The following is a 19619-nucleotide window of genomic DNA, read 5'->3' on the forward strand; positions in this document are numbered from 1 at the left end:
TTGGTACATCATATCAACATTTTGCTATTATTTTAGGAACTCAAAATATTTGATTCCTTCTACAATGAATTACAGATTTGGCTACCCCTAATGGGTTAATTACTCACCAGATGTACACATGTACTCTAGAAATTGTCCTGTGTGTGCATTTTGAGCAGTACAACCCTAAGCATTAAATTAGTCTGGGAAACGATGCTGCCGTACAATGAGGACCTCTGTTGATGAAATTTGATGGGCAAATGCAGTGTGCTTTTGACATCGGTTTGAGACACTTCTGAGATCATTTGGATTAAACTGCAGGTGCATTCTCCTGACAGTTGACCTGCTCCAAGCTGCTTTGCATTTTTTTAGACTTGTATGGGGAAAGAAGCATTGAGGAGAAAAGCTCATCAACACAGAACCTGAAGTAAACAGGGTTGAGTGATGAACCATTTTGCTTTCTTCCAACAGATTCAGACACACTAAGTGAACCTCCATCACAGAAAGGCATGGACCATTATCTGGACAGTCTGTTTGACCCTGTTCTGTCTTATGGGAATGGGGTAAGAAAATTGTTCTTTACCTACATCAGTAAAACATGAACGAGATCTATTGTCACCTTCCTCCTTCTTTCTTTCCCACCTTCTTCTCAAAACCTAACTTTTGAAATACACATCAAGCCTGACTCACTTTGGTACAGGTAGTCCCCTGTCTTATCTTTTCCCCTTTTTGCGGGTTATAACGCTGAAAATGGAGAAGGTAGCCGGGAAACATAAATGTACTGTACATGGTTGATTTTGATAAAGTCGGATATTCAGTTGTAGTGTGGATTTTTGACTGTATCCATGATGTATACAACATTTAACCTGACTTGTCATTATTTAAATTTCCGATGTCTTTTTAAATAAAAAATCTGAACAAGTGAAGTTGAAGAAACAAAGTCCCACTGCTCATAGGTGAGTCGGCAAGTAATCCAAATCTTTGGTCTGTGAGGAAGGGTGCACGCCCTGTAAGTACTGCAGGGATCAGGAAGAACGAAGAAATCAGATGGCTGCACTCCCACGAGGGAGTGCAGTCATCCGATTTCTTTGTTCAAGAGAAATTGAAGACTTATGGCAGTAACCCTGAGAAAAGAAAAGAACCAGCATTTTTAACATTTTATTTGAGGCAACTGTGGAAGAGATAACGTGAAGTAAACCCCTAGTATGTATAATGCATGCATATTCTTAGCCCCCAAGTGCATAACTTTACATTTATCAACATTAAACCTTGTTTTCCACACAGTCGCTCAATTAAACCGTGCATTAAGGTTGGCTTGTAAGTTGGGGACATCCTGTAAGGAAGTTATTCCACTGCATAGCTTGGGGTCACCTGCAAAGCCTGAAAAGGTACTTTTAATCCCAGATCCTATATCATTTATAAATATATAATAAAGTAACACTGAAAATTGGGGTACACCCCTAACAAGCCTAAACCATTCAGAGTAAGAATCATTGACTACTACACTCTGAATACGGTCTGAGGTATGAGACCAGCTTTTTTTGTCTGCTTAGATTGGTGTTTCACAAACCTGTCCTTGGGTCCTAGCATGTGATCTTCCTATGTAGATGTTTAAAAAAGGTCAACTGAAACACAGACTTTTTATCTACTCTACCTGGTCATATTTGAGGTTGCGGTAGTCTGTTGGTCTAATACAGATCTTCCCACTTATCCTCCCACACTGTCTTATTCAGTTTCAAAAATGCATTCGATTTTAGTTCTTTCACAAAGATTTTGCTAATGTTTGCATCTTAAAGAGAACAGGAAAGGTGATGGACACAAACAATTCAATATGTTAATTCTGTAATATATCGAATTGTGTCCATCATCTTTCTTATGACAATGTTGTGGAGGGAAATTCAGGCTCTGAACATCAGCTGCTATATGACTTAGTGGTGCTCACTTCATACATACATGTGTAGCACCCTTCTAATTAGTACAGGTTGCTAGGTAAATTAAGTTTAGCTGCTCTGTAATCAGTGGATCTGGGGTTGATTGTTCTAGCCTGCTAGGTGTTAAACAGGCTGCTGGTTTGATTGCTTTCCCCTGCATTCTGGGAGATTCTAGAATTACAGCGGGAGGAAGAATGGGAGAGGAGCTTGAATATTTATGGGAACCCAGCCAATCCCTGGAGAGGTGTCAGAAGGTGGAAGCTGATGATCCTGAGGCCTGTAAGTACTGACCAAAGCCCTGTGCCCTAGAAACTGTATGCAGCTATCAATTCTACACAGAGACAAATCTAAAGCATTTCTCCTAGCAGGTAGTGACTTTGTGGAAGTTCTCAGTCAGTATAGAAGAAGTGTCCTTAGTTACTTCAGTTCCTTTGAGAAATCACACGCCTCCCTCATTCCTATCTAAGTTTTACTCATCAGTAATAGTACAAAAGATACCCCTAGACTGTTTTATTGAGCCAGTGGGAGAGAAGAAAATAACACGTGCCTCGCTGTGTGTGCATTGGGTGGGGAAACAGGACCATTCAAAACCAGCCGCTCTTATGGGGGTGCACTACACATGTATTCTTTTTGCTCATATATTTGAATACAATGTGGAGCAAATGCCAATGCTGTATTTAGCTTGATAAGATTTAACATATTTGGATATTAACTGTATGTTTATGCCCAATACAACTTTATTCCCAAAGCATTTTGGTTATGTGGTGTGCTTACTCTATATATTTACAATTTTTGAACTAGCAGATTGATACACTGTGGAGGGGTTTAAGCACCCTAAAAAATGTATTGTTGGTTGCTAAATAGTATAGATCAGAGGTCTCCAAACTTTCTAAACAAGGAGTCAGTTTACTGTCCTTCAGTCTTTAGGGGGGCAGACTGTAGCCAATGGGAGTAGAAAAGGTCCTGATGTCAGCTGGAAAAAGCAGTGGCCCACATTTGGGGTCAGCGGGAGCAATTGTGCCCCATTGTTGGTGTTACTGGGAGTATTCATGCCTCATCATTGGTGTCATTGGGCCCAATTGTTGGCGTCATTGGGAGGATTTCGGCCCAATTGTTGGTGTCATTGGGAGAATTTGGGCCTCTTTGTTGGTGTCATTGGGTGGAATAGTGCCCCATTGTTGGTGTCAATGGGAGGAATTGTGCCCAATTTTTGGTATCATTCGGAGGAATTGTGCCCAATTTTTGGTGTCATTGGGAGGATTTGTGCCCCATCATGTGTCATTAGGATGAATTGTGCCTCTTCACTGGTGTTAGTAGAGGGGGAATTTATGACTCAATGTTGGTATCAGTGGATGAAATAGTACCCCAAGGGCCTGATAAAAGCAAGCTAAGGTCCATGTCTGGCCCCCAGGCCAAAGTTTGGAGAACACTGGTGTAGACAATAGTGGTGTGCAGACCCTTATTGCTAATTATTAATGCGTAATGTCAGAACAGAAGTAAAGAGACAGTCTTCTAGTGTAAGATCACAAGAAGGAGAAAATAAATAAATAGAAAATTACCTAGTTAGAGAGAAAAGGGAATTGAGGTGTGAGTAAGGCCGGGTTCACATACAGAGGCATACCTAGGGTCTCCAGCGCCCTTGGCGAGGAACTGTATCGGCGCCCCCCCCTCCACCACCCCCCCCAGGTAGAGAGCGTTTGACAGAGAGAGACGGGGGGTTATAGAGAGAGGGGGTGACAGAGAGAAGGGATGACAGAGAGAGAGGGATGAGAGAGAGAGAGAGGGTAGGTGACAGGGAGAGAGGGCAGGTGACAGGGAGAGAGAGAGAAAGAGGGCAGGTGACAGGGAGAGAGAGAGAAAGAGGGCAAGTGAGAGGGAGAGAGGGCAGGTGACAGGGAGAGAGAGAGAGAGGGGGGTGACAGGGAGAGAGGGGGGGCAGGAAAGAGAGGAGGTGACAGGGAGAGAGAGGAGGTGACAGGGAGAGAGAGGATGGGGGTGACAGGGAGAGAGAGGACTGGGGTGACAGGGAGAGAGAGGACGGGGGTGGCAGGGAGAGAGGACGGGGGTGACAGGGAGAGAGTGGGGGGTGACAGGGAGAGATAGGGAGGTGAGAGGGGGTGACAGGGAGTGAGAGGGGGTGACAGGGAGTAGGGGGGTGACAGGGAGTGAGGGGGGTGACAGGGAGTGAGAGGGGTGACAGGGAGTGAGGGGGGTGACAGGGAGTGAGGGGGGTGACAGGGAGTGGGGGGTGACAGGGAGTAGTGGGGGGTGACAGGGAGTGAGGGGGGTAGCAGGGATAGAGGGGGGGACAGGGAGTAGTGGGGGGTGACAGGGAGTGAGGGGGGTGACAGGGAGTAGTGGGAGGTGACAGGGAGTAGTGGGGGGTGACAGGGAGTGAGGGGGGTGACAGGGAGTAGTGGGGGGTGACAGGGAGTGAGGGGGGTTGACAGGGAGTGAGGGGGTGACAGGGAGTAGTGGGGGGTGACAGGGAGTGAGGGGGGGGGTTGACAGGGCCCGATACACCTCCCCCGGTCCTTGTACCATCATGGACGGTGCTCGGAAATAAAGTCTCCATCCTACCTCACCGCATCCCGGCCCGGATCCCCGCAGACACACACTTTCTCCCCATGTGATCCTGTCACCGGGCGCGCTCCCCCTCACCTCCAATCAGCAAAGCTGCAGCATCTCGTGGGAACACGCTCCGGCGCTCATCTCAGCAGCCGCGAGCAGCCAGGTGGGCGGGGACAGTCACCTTCCAGTGAGTACAAACACAGAGCATGGGCGGAAGGCAAAGTGAAGAAAAGGAAGGGAGGGGGCGCCGGGCGCCCGCTGGGGGCGCAGGCTGAGGAGCGGTAATTCACTGCTACAGTCTCAATGTTTTTGCGCCCCCCCCCCCTCGGCCTGCGCCCCCCCTCGTCCTGCGCCCCTGGCGGGCTCCGTTCTGTCCAACCCCGCGGTACGCCCCTGTTCACATACCGTATGTGAGGCTGTGGGTTCGTGCCTGAGGTCCAGTGCGTGCCTGTTCAATGGTTCAGGTCTAAATTTTTGCTTAAATTTGCACCTGAACCAAACCCAAAGACGCACAGGACCCTTCTGCAATCCGGACTGCGGCTGCCCCGGACCTGTGTGAACCGGCTCCATTGACGTCTGTCATGTGAATTGGATGCAGGAAAACCTGCATCCAATTCGCACATATGTGAACCAGGCCACACACAATTAAAATCGTGATGCATTCTATAGAAACCTGATTCATTTTACAATTACAGTGTGGCCAGTAGAATGTCTATTTTTGTTTTATTAACATGTATCTAAACCCAAGAACAACAATTTAATGTATTGCAAATTACCAGTCCTTTTCTTTTTTTAAGCTAAGTACATTTTTATTAAATACAGTAAAAAACCTGTTGACCCAGCCAGAAATGTGGTGTCCATGTAATGTCCTGTGCACTGAACTAAAAACTCAAACAATCCAAATGGCGGGCAGATGCTCCAGGGATCGATGATGGCGATTGGGAGGATATGTGGGAATATCCCTTCTCACAGTTGGTTGCTTTTAGAGATAGACTAATCCAATTTAAGCTGTTACATAGGATTTACTTGACACCCCATGGGTTACACATAATATATCCAAAGGTCTCTTCTCAATGCTGGGGATGCACAGATGAACCTACTGATTTTAGGCATATATTTTGGACTTACTCAAAAATTCTAAATTTTTGGTCTGAGGTCGTTCAATTTATCATTCATTTGACCACTATAGCAGTTTCCCTGAGTAAAGAAGTTTGTTTGCTAATCCTAGTGGGTTCCCTGGCCTTTCGTCTGGCACTTACCCTTGTAAGTCTACTGCTATATTATTTCCTGCAAGGCTATCACCTTAAAATGGAAGTTGAAGGAGGCCCCCACTTTGAATTTTTGGAAATCCTTGATTAACAATGTAATGCCCTTATATAAGACCACCTACTTCTCTTGTGGGTGTCCAAAGAAGTTTCATAAAGTATGGGACCTCTGGCTTTTTTCCCCCTCAACTGCGACATCCTGTAATGTTTGAGTTTCTTTGTGTCTTCTGGGGGATCTGAACCCCTGTGATTTGTAGCTATATGTTTTATTTGCATTAATGTATGTTGGGTTAATGTTTTTTTTTTTTCCTGTTTATTTGATGTTTTTTGAGCTTGGGGTATGCCCCAAGGCTCTGTTTTGTAATATATATTCTAAAACCTCAATATAAAGAATTTAAAAAAAAAACTCAAACAATGTTATCAGCCTTCGCAACACTCTGTAATGAAGGGAGGAAAGAGGAAGGTGTTTGTTGACCAAATCAGAAGAGCAGCCTAGTGTGACAATGCTGCTTCTCCATAGATACAGTACAGGGAGTGAACGTTGTCCCCCTTGGACCGGAAGTGTGTAATTGGCCACATCATCACCAGGTGAAAATAAAGGAAGAAAAAGCCTAAAAAAACCTAATGCAGCCGCCACATCTAAGGGCTGATATGCTGCAATGTATTACAATTATGTTTTTAGGTTTAGATACGCGTTAACTTTTTTACTAAATTTGGTGAAAATTGAAAACACAAACTTTGTTGGTTTTCCTAAAAAGAAGCAAATGTTGCTGTGGTGGATACAAGTCATAGTTAATCCATCAGACACTGGATCTGCCTTTTCCTCTGTGTCAGTTCTTTTGACAGTTTGCCGCATGAAGGAGTCGCTGTATCCTGTTACACACACTGACACTTCCCAGCAATATCCAGATACCATTGACTTCGCTATACACAAATTGCAGAACTTCCATGAACTATGTTCAGGACAAATTCACTTTTTAGCCACCAAGTTTCACTTACTCTTATTTTGGGTTCTGGGCAGGTGGTGGATAAATAGCAGTCTATTCACATTTCTGCATTTTGACGTAATGTGCAAAGAAAATCAGCTTGTTGTGTCTTTGTTGCAAGCGCACACCATCCATAGGGATGAACGACAATGTATTTAAAACGTTCACCGAACTAGACACACATAGATGTAAATATAGGGTGACCAGACGTCCCCGGTTTCCAGAGATAGTCCCCCGGACTGAGGACACTGTCCCCCGGACCATGTCTGTCCCCAGTTTTGTCCCCGGATCGGATTTGAATTCTGCCACATCATCCCTCCACACCTCCCTTTTCAACCTGACCACAATGGCGCCAACGGTCACAGGGATAGGAGCCTTGCTTGCAGTGCAGAGTCCTATTTTTCCGCAGGGAGCAGGCCGGCTGTATCTTTAAGGGAGGACAGATGAATCTTGGTCCTCCTGACCTTGACGCATGCTACATTTCCGCTTGATGATGCTCAGTAGTAGCGGGAAAGTAGTAAGTAAGAGAGTGAGAGGGAAGAAGCTGCTTGTCAAGTGTGTGTCAACCACCGACCCATCCCAATTCCAGTAGTAGTAGTCTTCCAGGTTAGTAGTCTGCAGAGCGGTTAGCTGGGGCTCTAAGCTATTCAGTGACTCCCATTCATAAAAATGGCTTGAAACATACCTGTTAGTCACTGGTTGGCTAAGCGTGTCAGCTGACTGCTTTCAGCCAATCAGAGGTGCCGTTGGGAGTTCGACGCTGGAAACACAGTCTTTGGGATTAAACCGTTCAAGAACGACTTAATCCCATGAGGTAAGACAGTGCTCAGGGACCTCCTGACAGTGTTGCCAACTGTCAGTATTTTTACTGGCAGCCAGTAAAAAATGGGCACTTTTCTCCTGCCAGTAAATACCAGTAAAAGGAAAAGGCAGCCAGTAAAACATATGGCTGTGACACTCGGGTTGGAACTGCACATGCACTGTTATGGTCTGGACCATCAAAGTGCCTTCTACAGTATGTTCAGGCAGCGCCAGCGGGGTGAAGGTCTGGCAGAGGCGGTGCCTGAGCGTGTCTTGTGATGTCATAGTGCAAGGGAGCCGAGCTGAGTGGCCGGATCTGCAGGATGGAAGCGAGGCAAGCCGGGGGTTGTTTGGACTGGAGTGGACTGAAGGGATCACCTGGTGTGGTGTGACTCAGGAAGGGACGTGTCATCATCATCTGTGCTGCTGCACACTTCTGTAATCAATTTCATGTGTGTGTGTGTGCACCTTCCTATTATAATTCCTTGTCCTGTCCCTAAGCTACTTACTTACAAAAACTTTGTTACTTTTGGAAATGCCAGTAAAAACATGGCTGTGCCAGTAAATTTTGGGAGTCATGTCAGTAAATTTCAATCTGGTAGGTTGGCAACACTGCCTCCTGACATCATAAAAACTTAATTTCCATGAAGTTGTTACAGTGCCTAACTGTTCCTTTAATATTTGTGGTCTTATAATGGCTATTAATATTTGATTATTTGTGTTCGAAGGTATCCTACGTGTTGTTACCATGCAATCTTTTACTGTTCTGAATTGTTCATTTATATTGTTATTGTTGAACCAAAACTTTTTGGTAAGAAAAAACAAAACAAAATATGCATTGAAAAGTTTTTTCCCTATCTTATCTTCTTAATATTTGGTAGTTGTATCCCAAAAAATTGTAAGAAGTATCTTTTTTTTTTTTATCTCATGGACGAAATGTGAGAAATAATGTATATTTCATACAATCATTTCATAAACACATAGCACATACACTGCATATATCAATTGAGGAATATATTCTATTATAAAATAGTTTGCCATTTGCAAATAAAATAAAAAATATGTCCCCATATTTAATATTAAAAATCTGGTCATCTTATGTAAATAGTCCCTAACGTGAGTGCTAGTAGCATTAAAAGAAAGCGAATAATATGAACAGGGGTCAAACTCTGGCAGTGAATTAGAAAATCAGAGGAAAGATTTGTACTACTGTGAGAAGGTAAAAAAAAGTCAATTAGAAAACAAACAAAAAAAAGGAAAAAACTAAAAGTGTATCCATAGAATTTTTCTCTAGCTTTGGATAAAGTAAGAAATGTTTAAATTCCTGACAGTTTTTGTTGCTCATATAAAGATCCTATAGGTGGCACATCCCAATTTCAAATGCAAAGGATCAAAGTAAATGAAGGGATTTTTTAGGCACCACAACTAGAGAAATGCAGAGGCATGTCTCATATAAAATTATTACAATGTTTTTTAGACATATTTAAAATTTCGTACAATAAAAATCTTTTATTCCACATGATATTTCACATTTCTCTCATTATGCAAATTTGAAATAAAAGTAATAGCTTTAAGGCACCTTCCACACTTGTATGACCTGAAAGTCACGCAACTTTGCAGCAACTTGAAGCAATGCCTGTGTAATCTTGAGGTCTATGGACCTTAAATTGTATCAAAGTCAAACCAAAGTAATGCAGGGACTAGTTTGAAGTCACTGTGACTTGAAGTCGCACAGATACGAATAATACTCCTCGGAAATCATGGGGTACGACTTGTCGCGCGACTTTGAAGTCCCAAGTCGCAGGACAAGTCGCACAAGGGTGAAAAGGGTCTAGGGTTGCCACCTCATCCCTTTAAAACAGAACACATATAAATTACTCAGGTTCTGCAGCTGATTAAGGTGGTAATTAAACTCACTTAGTGCCTTATCTGCAATAAATTAGCCCCAGAACCTGTGTCATTAATGTGTGTTCAGTTTAAGGCCCCTTTCACACTTGTGCGACCTAAAAATAGTGCGATTTTCCCGTGATTTTGACTGGACTTGAAACAATGCCTATATCTATGGACCTCAAAACGCATCAAAGTTGGACCAACGTAGTGCAGGGACCACTATGAAGTCGTTGCAACTTGAAGTCGCACAGATATGAACGTTACTCATTGGAAATCATGAGGTATGACTTGTAATGCGGCTTTGCAGTCCAAAGTCGCAGGACAAGTCGCACAAGTGTGAACGGGGCCTTAAAGGGATGAAGTGGCAACCCTAAAGGGGCCTAATGCCCCATTCACACTTGTACAACTCCAAAGTTGCGTAGACTTTGGAGTGCAACTATGACACAACTTTGGATGGGTGCAACTTTCATATGACTTTGGCTTTGATCAGTGATAATGGACAACTGTTGCACACAAGTTGCATTGTATAACATTCAGGTATGACTTTCATGCAACTTTTGAGGGTTAACATTAAAGTCTATGGCCCTCAAGTTGCATGAAAGTCGGACCAAAGTAGGGCAAGAGTTACTTTGAAGCCTCTGCAACTTTAAAGCCCCTTTCACACTTATGCGACCTAAAAGTCGCACAATTTTTTGACACGATTTTGACTAGACTTGAAGCAATGCCTGTGTAATCTTGAGGGTATGGACCTCAAAACGCATCAAAGTCTGACCAAAGTAGTGCAGGGACTACTGCACTATTTTCAAGTGTGAAAGGGGCCTAAGTCAATCATTTATGGTTATCATTGGAAAACATTAGGAATGACTTGTCAAGCTACTTTGATGTGCAAGTTGCCTGACAAGTGTAAATGGAGCCCTTATATACCTTGGTCCTTTGCAGATTTTTTTCCCCTGCCTGTATCCAACTGGGGAGATTCCCCTGCACTTCCTGTCCCATGAAGATAACAGGAAGTGAGTGTATTTAGACAGTTGTCACCAGAACAGGATTTACCATTGAAAGATTCCCCCTCTGTTTTAGACTTGGTGGCAATTTTAACGTTTTTGATTTACCATCATGTTCTGCCTTGTTGACATTCTGCCTTGGTGACAATGGTAATTAGGGCAAAACACAGAAATCTATCCGTCGGGGACACAGACAGTGATAACATTCCTGCAGATACTTTACCTGCTCCAGAGGTGTAACTAGAACCTTCAGGGCCCCGGTGCAAGAAACCATGAAGGGCCACACCAGGCCCCTGTCCGGGGCCCTTCCCTTCAAGCCTGGGGCTCTTTCCACTGATCCTGGGGCCCTTTACTCTCATTGCGGGGCCCTTTATTACGGTCCTACAGTGGGACCCTTTCACAAGTTCTGCAGTGGGCCAACTTCCTGCCATCTTGGGGCCTCCCCACGGTGGTGGAATGCCAGGGCCAGGTTGTGACCTTTGCGATCCTGGAAGTTCACCCACTGGTGTCAGTAGTTTTTATTTTTTGGTATTTTAATTGTATTATTTTTTATCATTTTATCTTATTTTTTTTACAAAGTCACTGACTGTGATTCTGTCCATTCAGAAAAGGAAGGAGCTGGTAAATTACAGATTTACCGACCCCTTCCTGGTTCTCTATTGTGACACATCCCCTGCAACAGCTGGCGGAAGAGGTGGGGGGGGGGGAAAGCAGCAAAGTGGGGGGGTACCAAGGGAACATACAGGGGCCCAGAGACAGCAGAAGACAAGTGAACTGGATAGGAGGAGTGGCGGAGGCAGCATACAGAGGAACCAATCTCCTCCAGAGGAAAAAGGAGGACAGTGATTTCTCTTCATGCTGCCCCCGCCGCCCCTCCTATCCAGGTGTACAGGGGAGCCGCACAGGCCCCCCGGAGCATGGGGCCTGGTTGCAATTGCAACCCCTGCAACCCCTGTAGTTTTGCCCCTGACCTGCTCTATCCATAAGTAAAAAAAAATAAAATTTGCAAGAGATACCTATGAAGGTTCATTTGCTTTGTGATGGGAGAACTAAACAAAAAAGTTGGCTATAAATTTAACTAAAATAAACAGATCTACAGAAAATTATTAGTAATAATTGACAATAATTATTGTTCCATTATATCTGCAACTTACTGATCGTAGTAATTTACCTTGGGCTGGAGCTAAAGTAATTTTTTTTAAAAGGGACTGAATATGATTTCAACATTTATTTTTTTCAGGGTAAATACATTGCCAAAGGATGGCATAAAGCAATAGGCTCCATGGAACTTTACATAAGATCTCAGCATCTTTGAAGGTGTGGGATCTTTGTACATTTTTATGAGCAGCTGTTTCCTAGTGCTTTTGATACATTATTATTAGTTATCATACTGACTGTGTGCATAGGCCATATGTTGTGCTGAAAGAATGCTGTTGCCACTTTCGGGTCACGGTCACCTGATCCCTCTCAGTGTTCGCTCTTAGTCAGAGATCACTTTCACTCTATCCCTACCAAGCTCAGTCACCTCTTACCTGTCCTCTCTTCTCTTCTGTAGGATATGGAAAAGCTGACGGCAATGTCCCAGAAGATGAAGGGTGGAGGGGGAGTTGGAGGGAGGGATGGCACTGAGGTTCCAGGGGAGTCCAGTATGCCTGAGGAAGGATCCCACCATACAGGTGAGCCACAATCCCTATATATCATTATCATAGTCCCCGCTCTTCATAGAAAAAACCTTGTGCTCACAAAGTATGCTGCAGTTGATGATCTTTACCTTTTGAATATACTAGGGCCCTGGCTGTCACAATGATTAATTGGCTTCAGTACTTTTCTGGCAATGGCTATTTGATTTTGTTTTTTATTTTTTATTTTTTGTTAAACCAAAAGTAAAAAAAACGAATTTAAATCTGAACTCCAGAAATTATTTATTGCGTAGTTAGGCCTCATGTACACTGGATGTTAGAAAACTCCTTCTGAACATTTGAACTTGACAGCCAGCAAATGACGTTTAAAAACATCCACTTTGCCACGTTTACATGCCACGTTTACATGCCGCGCTTAGCAACGTTCATGAGCATTTTGGTTGATCAGACTGTACTGATCAGCATAGCCTCCCAAATCTCTCTCTTTCTCTCCCCCCCTCCTCTCTCTTTCTCTCTCCCTTCCTCCCTCTCACTCTCTCTCCCTCTCCCTCTCTCACCCTCTCCCTCTCTCACCCTCTCCCTCCCTCCCTCTCTCTCTTTCTTTCTCCCTACCTCTCTCTTTCTCCCTCTACCTCTCTCTTCCCCCCCTCTCTCTCTCCCCCCCACCTCTCTCTTCCCCCCCTCTCTCTCTCTCCCCCTACCTCTCTCTTTCCCCCCTCTCTCTCTCGCTCTCTCTCCCTCCCTCTCTCTCTCCCTCCTTACCCCTTTCTCTCTCCCTCCCTACCCCTCTCTCCCTCCCTCCCTCTCTTTCTTTCTCTCTACCTCTCTCTCTCTCTCCCTCCTTCCCTCTCTCTCTCTCTCTCTCTCCCTACCTCTCCCCCCCCTCTCTCTCTCCCCCCTACCTCTCTCTCCCCCCTCTCTCCCCCTTCCCTCCCACCTCTCTCTTTCCCCCCTCTCTCTCTCTCTCCCTCTCTCCCCCCTCACTCTCTCTTTCTCTCTCTCCCTCTCTCTCTCTCACTCTCTTTTTCTCCCTTCCTCTCTCTCGCTCTCTCTCTCTCTCCCTCCCTCTCTCTCTCATAGAAGAGAGTTCAGGGGCTGCTGAAAGAACGCCCAACTGCTCGTAAACGTCCATTTATCAGCAGCAGTGTACATGAAGCCTTACATTGGCCCAGCTTGGCACAATTTAAGTATGCATATCTCATACCTGAGAAAGCTTGGGAAGCTGACTGTAGTCAGCGACTCAGCGCTCATAACAGGCAACTGCAATCTTCCAGGCTCCTCCAAAATTCTGTGCAAGCAGCTTCACTCTCCACGGGGAGTCATGCGTTTGACACTGCTACCGTTTATAGATTGCCTTACATTTTTTTTGTACATACAAGGGGTTTTCTGATTGGACGAGGCGGAGCGGAGGGGTTACATTGCGGTTGTCATTTTGTCTATTCAAAGAACGCCCTGCATTCATTGGAAAAAATATACATTTTGTGAACAGCTGCAGTGCCTACAGAGCAACCCCCTGTGGTCAGTGTGCAGAGGGGAAGCTGTGTGCCACAGGATCTAGAAGATCACAGAGGAGTGAGCACTACAGTGATTCTCAGCTTCCACAGCAGACCCTTAGTTATCAGATATGCATGCTTATATTGGTCCAAGCTGGACCAATGTACAGTATGTATGCTATACAAGTCATTTCTGGAGTTCAGCTTAAAAGTTTGAATATTGGAAAAAAGAAAAATTACATATATGGTGCAGCCTGATGATGCACAGTGCGTCCAGCAGCAATCACTGCAGGTAAATCGCTGGCTGTGCGGAAAGCAGCGAATAGCTGCGGCTGCCAGCAACCTGTCATTATAGTCAATGAGGCTGCCAGCCCACACCAAGCTGCTCTGAGTTCCAGCAGGAATATCTGATTCTTGCCACTACAATTCACACCAGCCTATATCGCTGGTGCGTTTGCAGCACAACGGTGGAAAAGAATTATCAATAATGACTGGTGAAATAAAAATAATTCATATACTAAAAGCTGTCATTACAGTTATTTACTGCATACAGTTATACATTAAATAGTATACATTACAGTGGCCCTTTAATCACAGTTTGGGGTGATTGGCATTCTTGCCTTACACCACTGAGATCCAGAGTTTTAATACAGTCAGCCCCCCTACTATAATGGTTATAATAGAAGCATAACTCAAATAGTTGTTCTGCTCACTGAAGGTCAGGGATGGAAAATTGTACAGAATAGGGGTGTATTTTTTTGCATTTATACATCACACATTGTGGATTGTTGCCTTTTTGTAGGTATGGATCCAAGTTTATATGCTCAACATCAAGCTTATATCAACCAGCAAGCCATGATACTGGTAAGTGTGAGCAAGCTTTATTGTACAATGATACGTTTCTATTGGTTTGAATGCTTGTAGCCGTATTTAACATTTGCAACGATTACTGTCTGTGATACTTTTATATTTTACACTAACATTCAAATTTATAGGACAACCTTTCGGTGGGTTCGCCCTTCTTCTAAGATCCAAGCAGTACTAAAGCAAGCAAGCAGTACTCAAGAACCAAGTATGTGGGTACTGCTTAGACCTTAGAAAAGGGGATACACCCCAAAAGCTTGTCTTGAAAATATGATTGTTAATGCAAATTAAAAAAAAAAAGTATTGCAGAAAGTACTAAATTGCTTTTATTGGTTTGAATGAGGTTATATCATTTCAAATCACATCTATAAAAACTGGAAAATGAAAAATGCTTACGTTGCCTCTGGTCATCAGTTGGGTATTTGTGTTATCGTTTCCCCGCACCTACATTAAGGTTATCTGGAATATTTCTATTGACAGAATGAAGTCCATAAGAAAGGATCTTTTTTAAGCTTTTTTTATAGCAAATAGTATTTGCAGTGCAAAATGGTAATGCTAAAATAAGTGTCAATATAATGCATTATTAATCACGACAATGAAAATTAGCTTAGGGGTCACTTTATTGCTTATTTTACTTTCAAAGTCTAAAGTGTTCTTGTGGCTGAAGTAGCTGAAGACAGGTAACGTGCTCAAGGAGTGAATGTGTGCATCCGTAAAGGAGCTAGGTGTGGATTAGGTGTTTTGCTATAGATGTGGAGTTAGATGTTTGAGGTATGGAGGATAAAGGGCAGTTAATAAGGAGGGGTGCTATATGATGGGTAATGTGTAAGCTGGGAAGGTAGGGGGAACAAGGACAGGGTTAAGGAAGGCAAGGGGGTGAGGGTTGACGAATCATAAGTAAGACTAAATTTGGCCATCTATCAGTAGACTAGGTTGGAATGTTCATATGGAAATTCTGAGAAACTGTTAATGGGAGCATTCCATCCTGCCATCATTGAGTCAACTAATGTCAATTAAAAGCCCTAAAATTTCTTATGGACCTGCTACTTAAATGAAATCCCAGAAATATTAAACAGGTTAGTTTTGTGCCTTATATGATTTCCTTGAATGAAAATCGCATTCACAGTTAGAAATGTGTTCATTCGATAAATATTTTCCATTCTTCTCCTTCAAATTTTCTAGTTATTGTGGTTAAAAATGATTGTATATTTGACCCCACTAACCATTATAAAAATCAAATAAAGGATTAAAACATGAAGATATTATAAACTAAATTCTATCGATGTATGGCTAGCTTTACAAAGAGGGAACCCAGTCGGAATCTCCTTCTCAGAAGGCCATACAGTGACTTTTATAACATTCCTTTAATATGCTACATTGATGGCTACCATATGAGTGGAACATTAAAACAGAATTACAGACAACTATGAAAAATTCACTCTATTCATTAAAACATTAATGTATTTTTCAGTACAGCTAGTATAGGTACATGAATCTGTTTTGAAAGCGACCTGTAACCCTTTACACGGCAAATCAGATCAGATCAGAGGTCGATTGCTTTTCACAGTTCTGTCAGACAATAACACACTTACAGTAGTGAAGGGCAGAAGGGTGACTTCATCAGTGTGCTACAAGAGAAATGGCCGCACACCAAGCGATGGCTCACGATGAAAGGCTTTATTGAACAAGGATGCAAGGTACAGCAAAATGGATAGTAGACATGTTTCACACGACTCACAACGTGCTTGTTCACTACGGTAGTGAACAAGCACGCTGTGGTTCGTGTGAAACATGTCTACTATCCATTTTGCTGTAGCTTGCTTCCTTGTTCAATAAAGCCTTTCATCGTGAGCCATCGCTTGGTGTGCGGCCATTTCTCATGTATCCTGTTTGTGGTGGCGATCTGAGGTCCTGCACCCATGGCTGACAGTGGAGTTCCAACTGCCTGAAGGGTGTACATCTCTTTCTCTTCATCAGTGTGCTGCAGCCCCTTTCCTGTCCAATCATATGCTGGGGAATAAGAGATGACTATGCAAGCAGACTTTTAGATGCCATTTTTTCCTTTAGTCACCCATCATATAGGTGGGTAGCATTATCATGATTTAATGAGAGTAAGGTTGTCATATTTTTACCTGGAGTTTTGACTTAAAGTCAACAGGATATTACTTTTTAGTCACATTTTCTTAATCAGATGTGCTCTTTACACTTAAAAGGGAAGATTATTACTTAGAATTCACTTCCTAAAACATCAGAGTTTGCTTGGAATTTGTGCATTACCAGCTTCTTAAAGCTGGTTGGTGATTTAGGTTGTTGATGACTTCAAACACATTTGTGTAAGGTCTAGGTAAAGGTCATACATCAAAGTTTGTTGAAAGCATGGCACAGCATGACCTTTGTCCTTTATTTTGTCTTCTAAGTTAATGAACACCTATTTTTATCCCCCTTTCTTCAGGCTCAGCAGATGACCTTGCAAGCCATGGCCATTCAACAGCAAATGGTTAACAGTTCTACAGCGGAGCCCCCACTTACCTCAGGGACCAAGCCGAGCATTAGTACTCCATCCAGCCGGGGTAGTTCATATAGGGTGACCCCAACAGTGGCTCCAATGCCAAGGGCTGGGGTACCAACCCAGGTAATACTAAGTCTCTAAGCCTCACATATAAAATATCTGTGAGTAAACTGTCTGTCTTGCCTATAGCATCCAAATAATAGCTACCAAGGTTCTCAAACACAGACAAGAAATTGAAGAAAGAAGCTGATGAATGATCTTACACTGATACCTGAGGCCCTGTATGCTTATAAAATTTCAGTTATGTTCAAGTTTTTAATAACATACATCTCTGCTCTGTTTATAGAAGCATGTTGTAAATGGATCACCTCCCTACAGGACTCATACCTCCCCCTCCAGAGAGGGCTCATTCCGCCAAATGCCAGGTAAGTTTGCCTTCAGTGAAAAAGGTACAGGACAAAAGGGTGAACGTTCAAATTCCATGGAGCATACAGATGTTACCTGGGTGTGTGCTGAAATTAGTACACCCCAGCACAGTAAGTGCTGTACAGCAGGGGTGTCCAAACTTTTGACCTTTTTGGGCCACATTGGAAGAAGGGGAAATGTCTGGGGCCACACATAAAATACACTAACAATAAGGATAGCTGATGAGCAGAAAAAATTGGACAGATCATTAACAATTACTTATAGTGAAAAGGGGGCAACATAAAACTAGTGTGATATTTGACACTGTTTTTAATAGATTAACGCATCAATATCTGGCTGTATTGATGTTGTAGCAATTCTCAAGGAATTCTCAAGGTGCTCATCCTATATTTTGGTTCTAATTTTGCCCTTTGTGTGCTTCATTCTTGAAAATAGTTGCTCACAAATAAAGGGCACTGCCAAAAACTGATGATATGAATAAGGCGTCATATGTTTCTTTGGGAAGATACAAATGATAAAAGTCCAGTAAAGATACACTGTCAAATTTTTTCTTCTGCCACATGTGTTTGCTAAGTGTGAACGCATTTTTACAAATATTTTTTTTACAAATTAACATTTTTAAGTAAGTTTACGATTTTGTTTTGGAACGCATTTATAGCTGTTTTGGGCTGCAGGTTGGACACCCCTGCTGATAAAGCCTAATCTGCCTCCTGAATATCCCATTCTAAAAGCATGGATATTAATGTAGAGTTGGTCCTCCTCTGCAGCTATTATAGCTTTTGCTCTTGAGGGAAGTGTGGGTCTAGACAGCCAAATAAGCATTTGTGTGGTCAGGTATTGAACTTGGACAGGAAGACCTGACTTGCAAACAGCATTCTTGAATCATCCCAAAGGTCTGTAGTAGGGTTGAGGTCAATGCTTTGGCTTTATACTGGAATCTCGAGTTCCTCCATGTCAAACCATGTCTTTATTTAGCTGGCTTTGTCATGCTGGAACACAACCAAAAAGAATGAGGTTGGACTACAGACTGATACCACAATTGTTTAGGATTTTTTTGTATTCCATAGTATTAACAGTGCCCTTTACTTAAAACTCTTGAGGGACATCTATGTATTTTTGACCATACAGAGTATTTTACTTCATGGCACTCTAATCCACATGTGACAGTACACCAAGCCTGTAAAAATATGTATTCCACCACTCACGTGCTGCAGAAGTAGTGAGTAACTGTCAACGAGTCTGTGGTAGTGAGCCCTTATAGATCCCCAGCTCAGGATTCCCCAGGGCGCGGAGTCTAAGCCCCAGCCTGCTTCTTCACCAGGGCCCCTGATGGTGGGGATGGACTTGCAGCAGACTGGAACCAGGTCGCAGCCCCCAGGTAGGCCCAGCTGAGGATGTGGAGACCGCTGGCGTGTGCAGGGTAAACAGGAGACTATAAGGAGATCCAAGAGACAAGCCGAGATCAGGACAGGCAGCAGATGAACATAGACGGAGAAACTAAGCCGGGTCGGTACACAGGAGATCAGATACAATAACCAAGGGATACACGGATGGGAGCTCAGAGAACAGCGATGTTGCTCAAGCAAGGGGCAGTGCACTGAGCATGTGTATATATAGGGAAGCATATAGGCAGGTGACCCAGGAAGTAACTGAAAGGAACAGGATATAACCCACAGTGGAGCAGGCAACGCCCATAGAAGCCCAAACACCACATGTGAAGGGAAGCAAGACAGAAGCACTGCAGCAAGGAGGTAAGAATATACAGATAAAACTATAGGCTAACTTGTGACAGTAACTGCAAGACAATCTCTTTGCTGTTGTTTTCAATAATTTGGCAGGCTAAATGTGGGTGGTTTGAATTTCTAGAAGTGGCATAGCTCAGCTGTAACATTAATGGGAATGCTTGGTTTGCTTGCCAACTTATATAGGTAAACATTTTATTGTCTGTCTCCAAATATATTACACTTTTAGGTCCTTCTAATCGTCAGAGGCCAGGAGAACTCATTCATCATACCACTCTGAACTCTGAGCATTTTCCTGAACCCACACACAACATCAAGGACATCATTAGTCAGTACAAGCCGCCAGAAGCAGTACGGCCTGTACCTCAACCTGTAAGGTGAGTCCATTGCATTAGCAATTATATACTGTAGGTTGATTATACGCTGAGGTCATTTACTTATTATTTTATATTCTTGATCAGTATTCCTCAAAGAAGAGTCTATTAAATCAACTTTTATGCATAGTTTTTAAAGGTGTTATT

The 19619-nt window shown here is 43.3% G+C and overlaps 1 protein-coding gene across 1 annotated transcript in view; it reads left to right on the plus strand.

Annotated features, from left to right (window-relative positions):
• The window catches only part of MYO15A (myosin XVA), a gene marked incomplete at its 5' end in the record, with an annotated part of 148107 nt that overhangs the window by 73538 nt on the left and 54950 nt on the right, over positions 1–19619 (plus strand). The window contains 6 exons of the mRNA XM_082261824.1: positions 451–542; positions 11980–12100; positions 14360–14421; positions 16874–17053; positions 17277–17355; positions 19328–19475. Of these exons, the coding sequence (XP_082117950.1) occupies positions 451–542; positions 11980–12100; positions 14360–14421; positions 16874–17053; positions 17277–17355; positions 19328–19475 (682 nt within the window). The remainder of the gene's footprint in view (positions 1–450; positions 543–11979; positions 12101–14359; positions 14422–16873; positions 17054–17276; positions 17356–19327; positions 19476–19619) is intronic.

The sequence above is a fragment of the Pelophylax lessonae genome (assembly GCF_965119305.1).
Source record: "Pelophylax lessonae genome assembly, chromosome: 6".
NCBI lineage: Eukaryota > Metazoa > Chordata > Amphibia > Anura > Ranidae > Pelophylax > Pelophylax lessonae.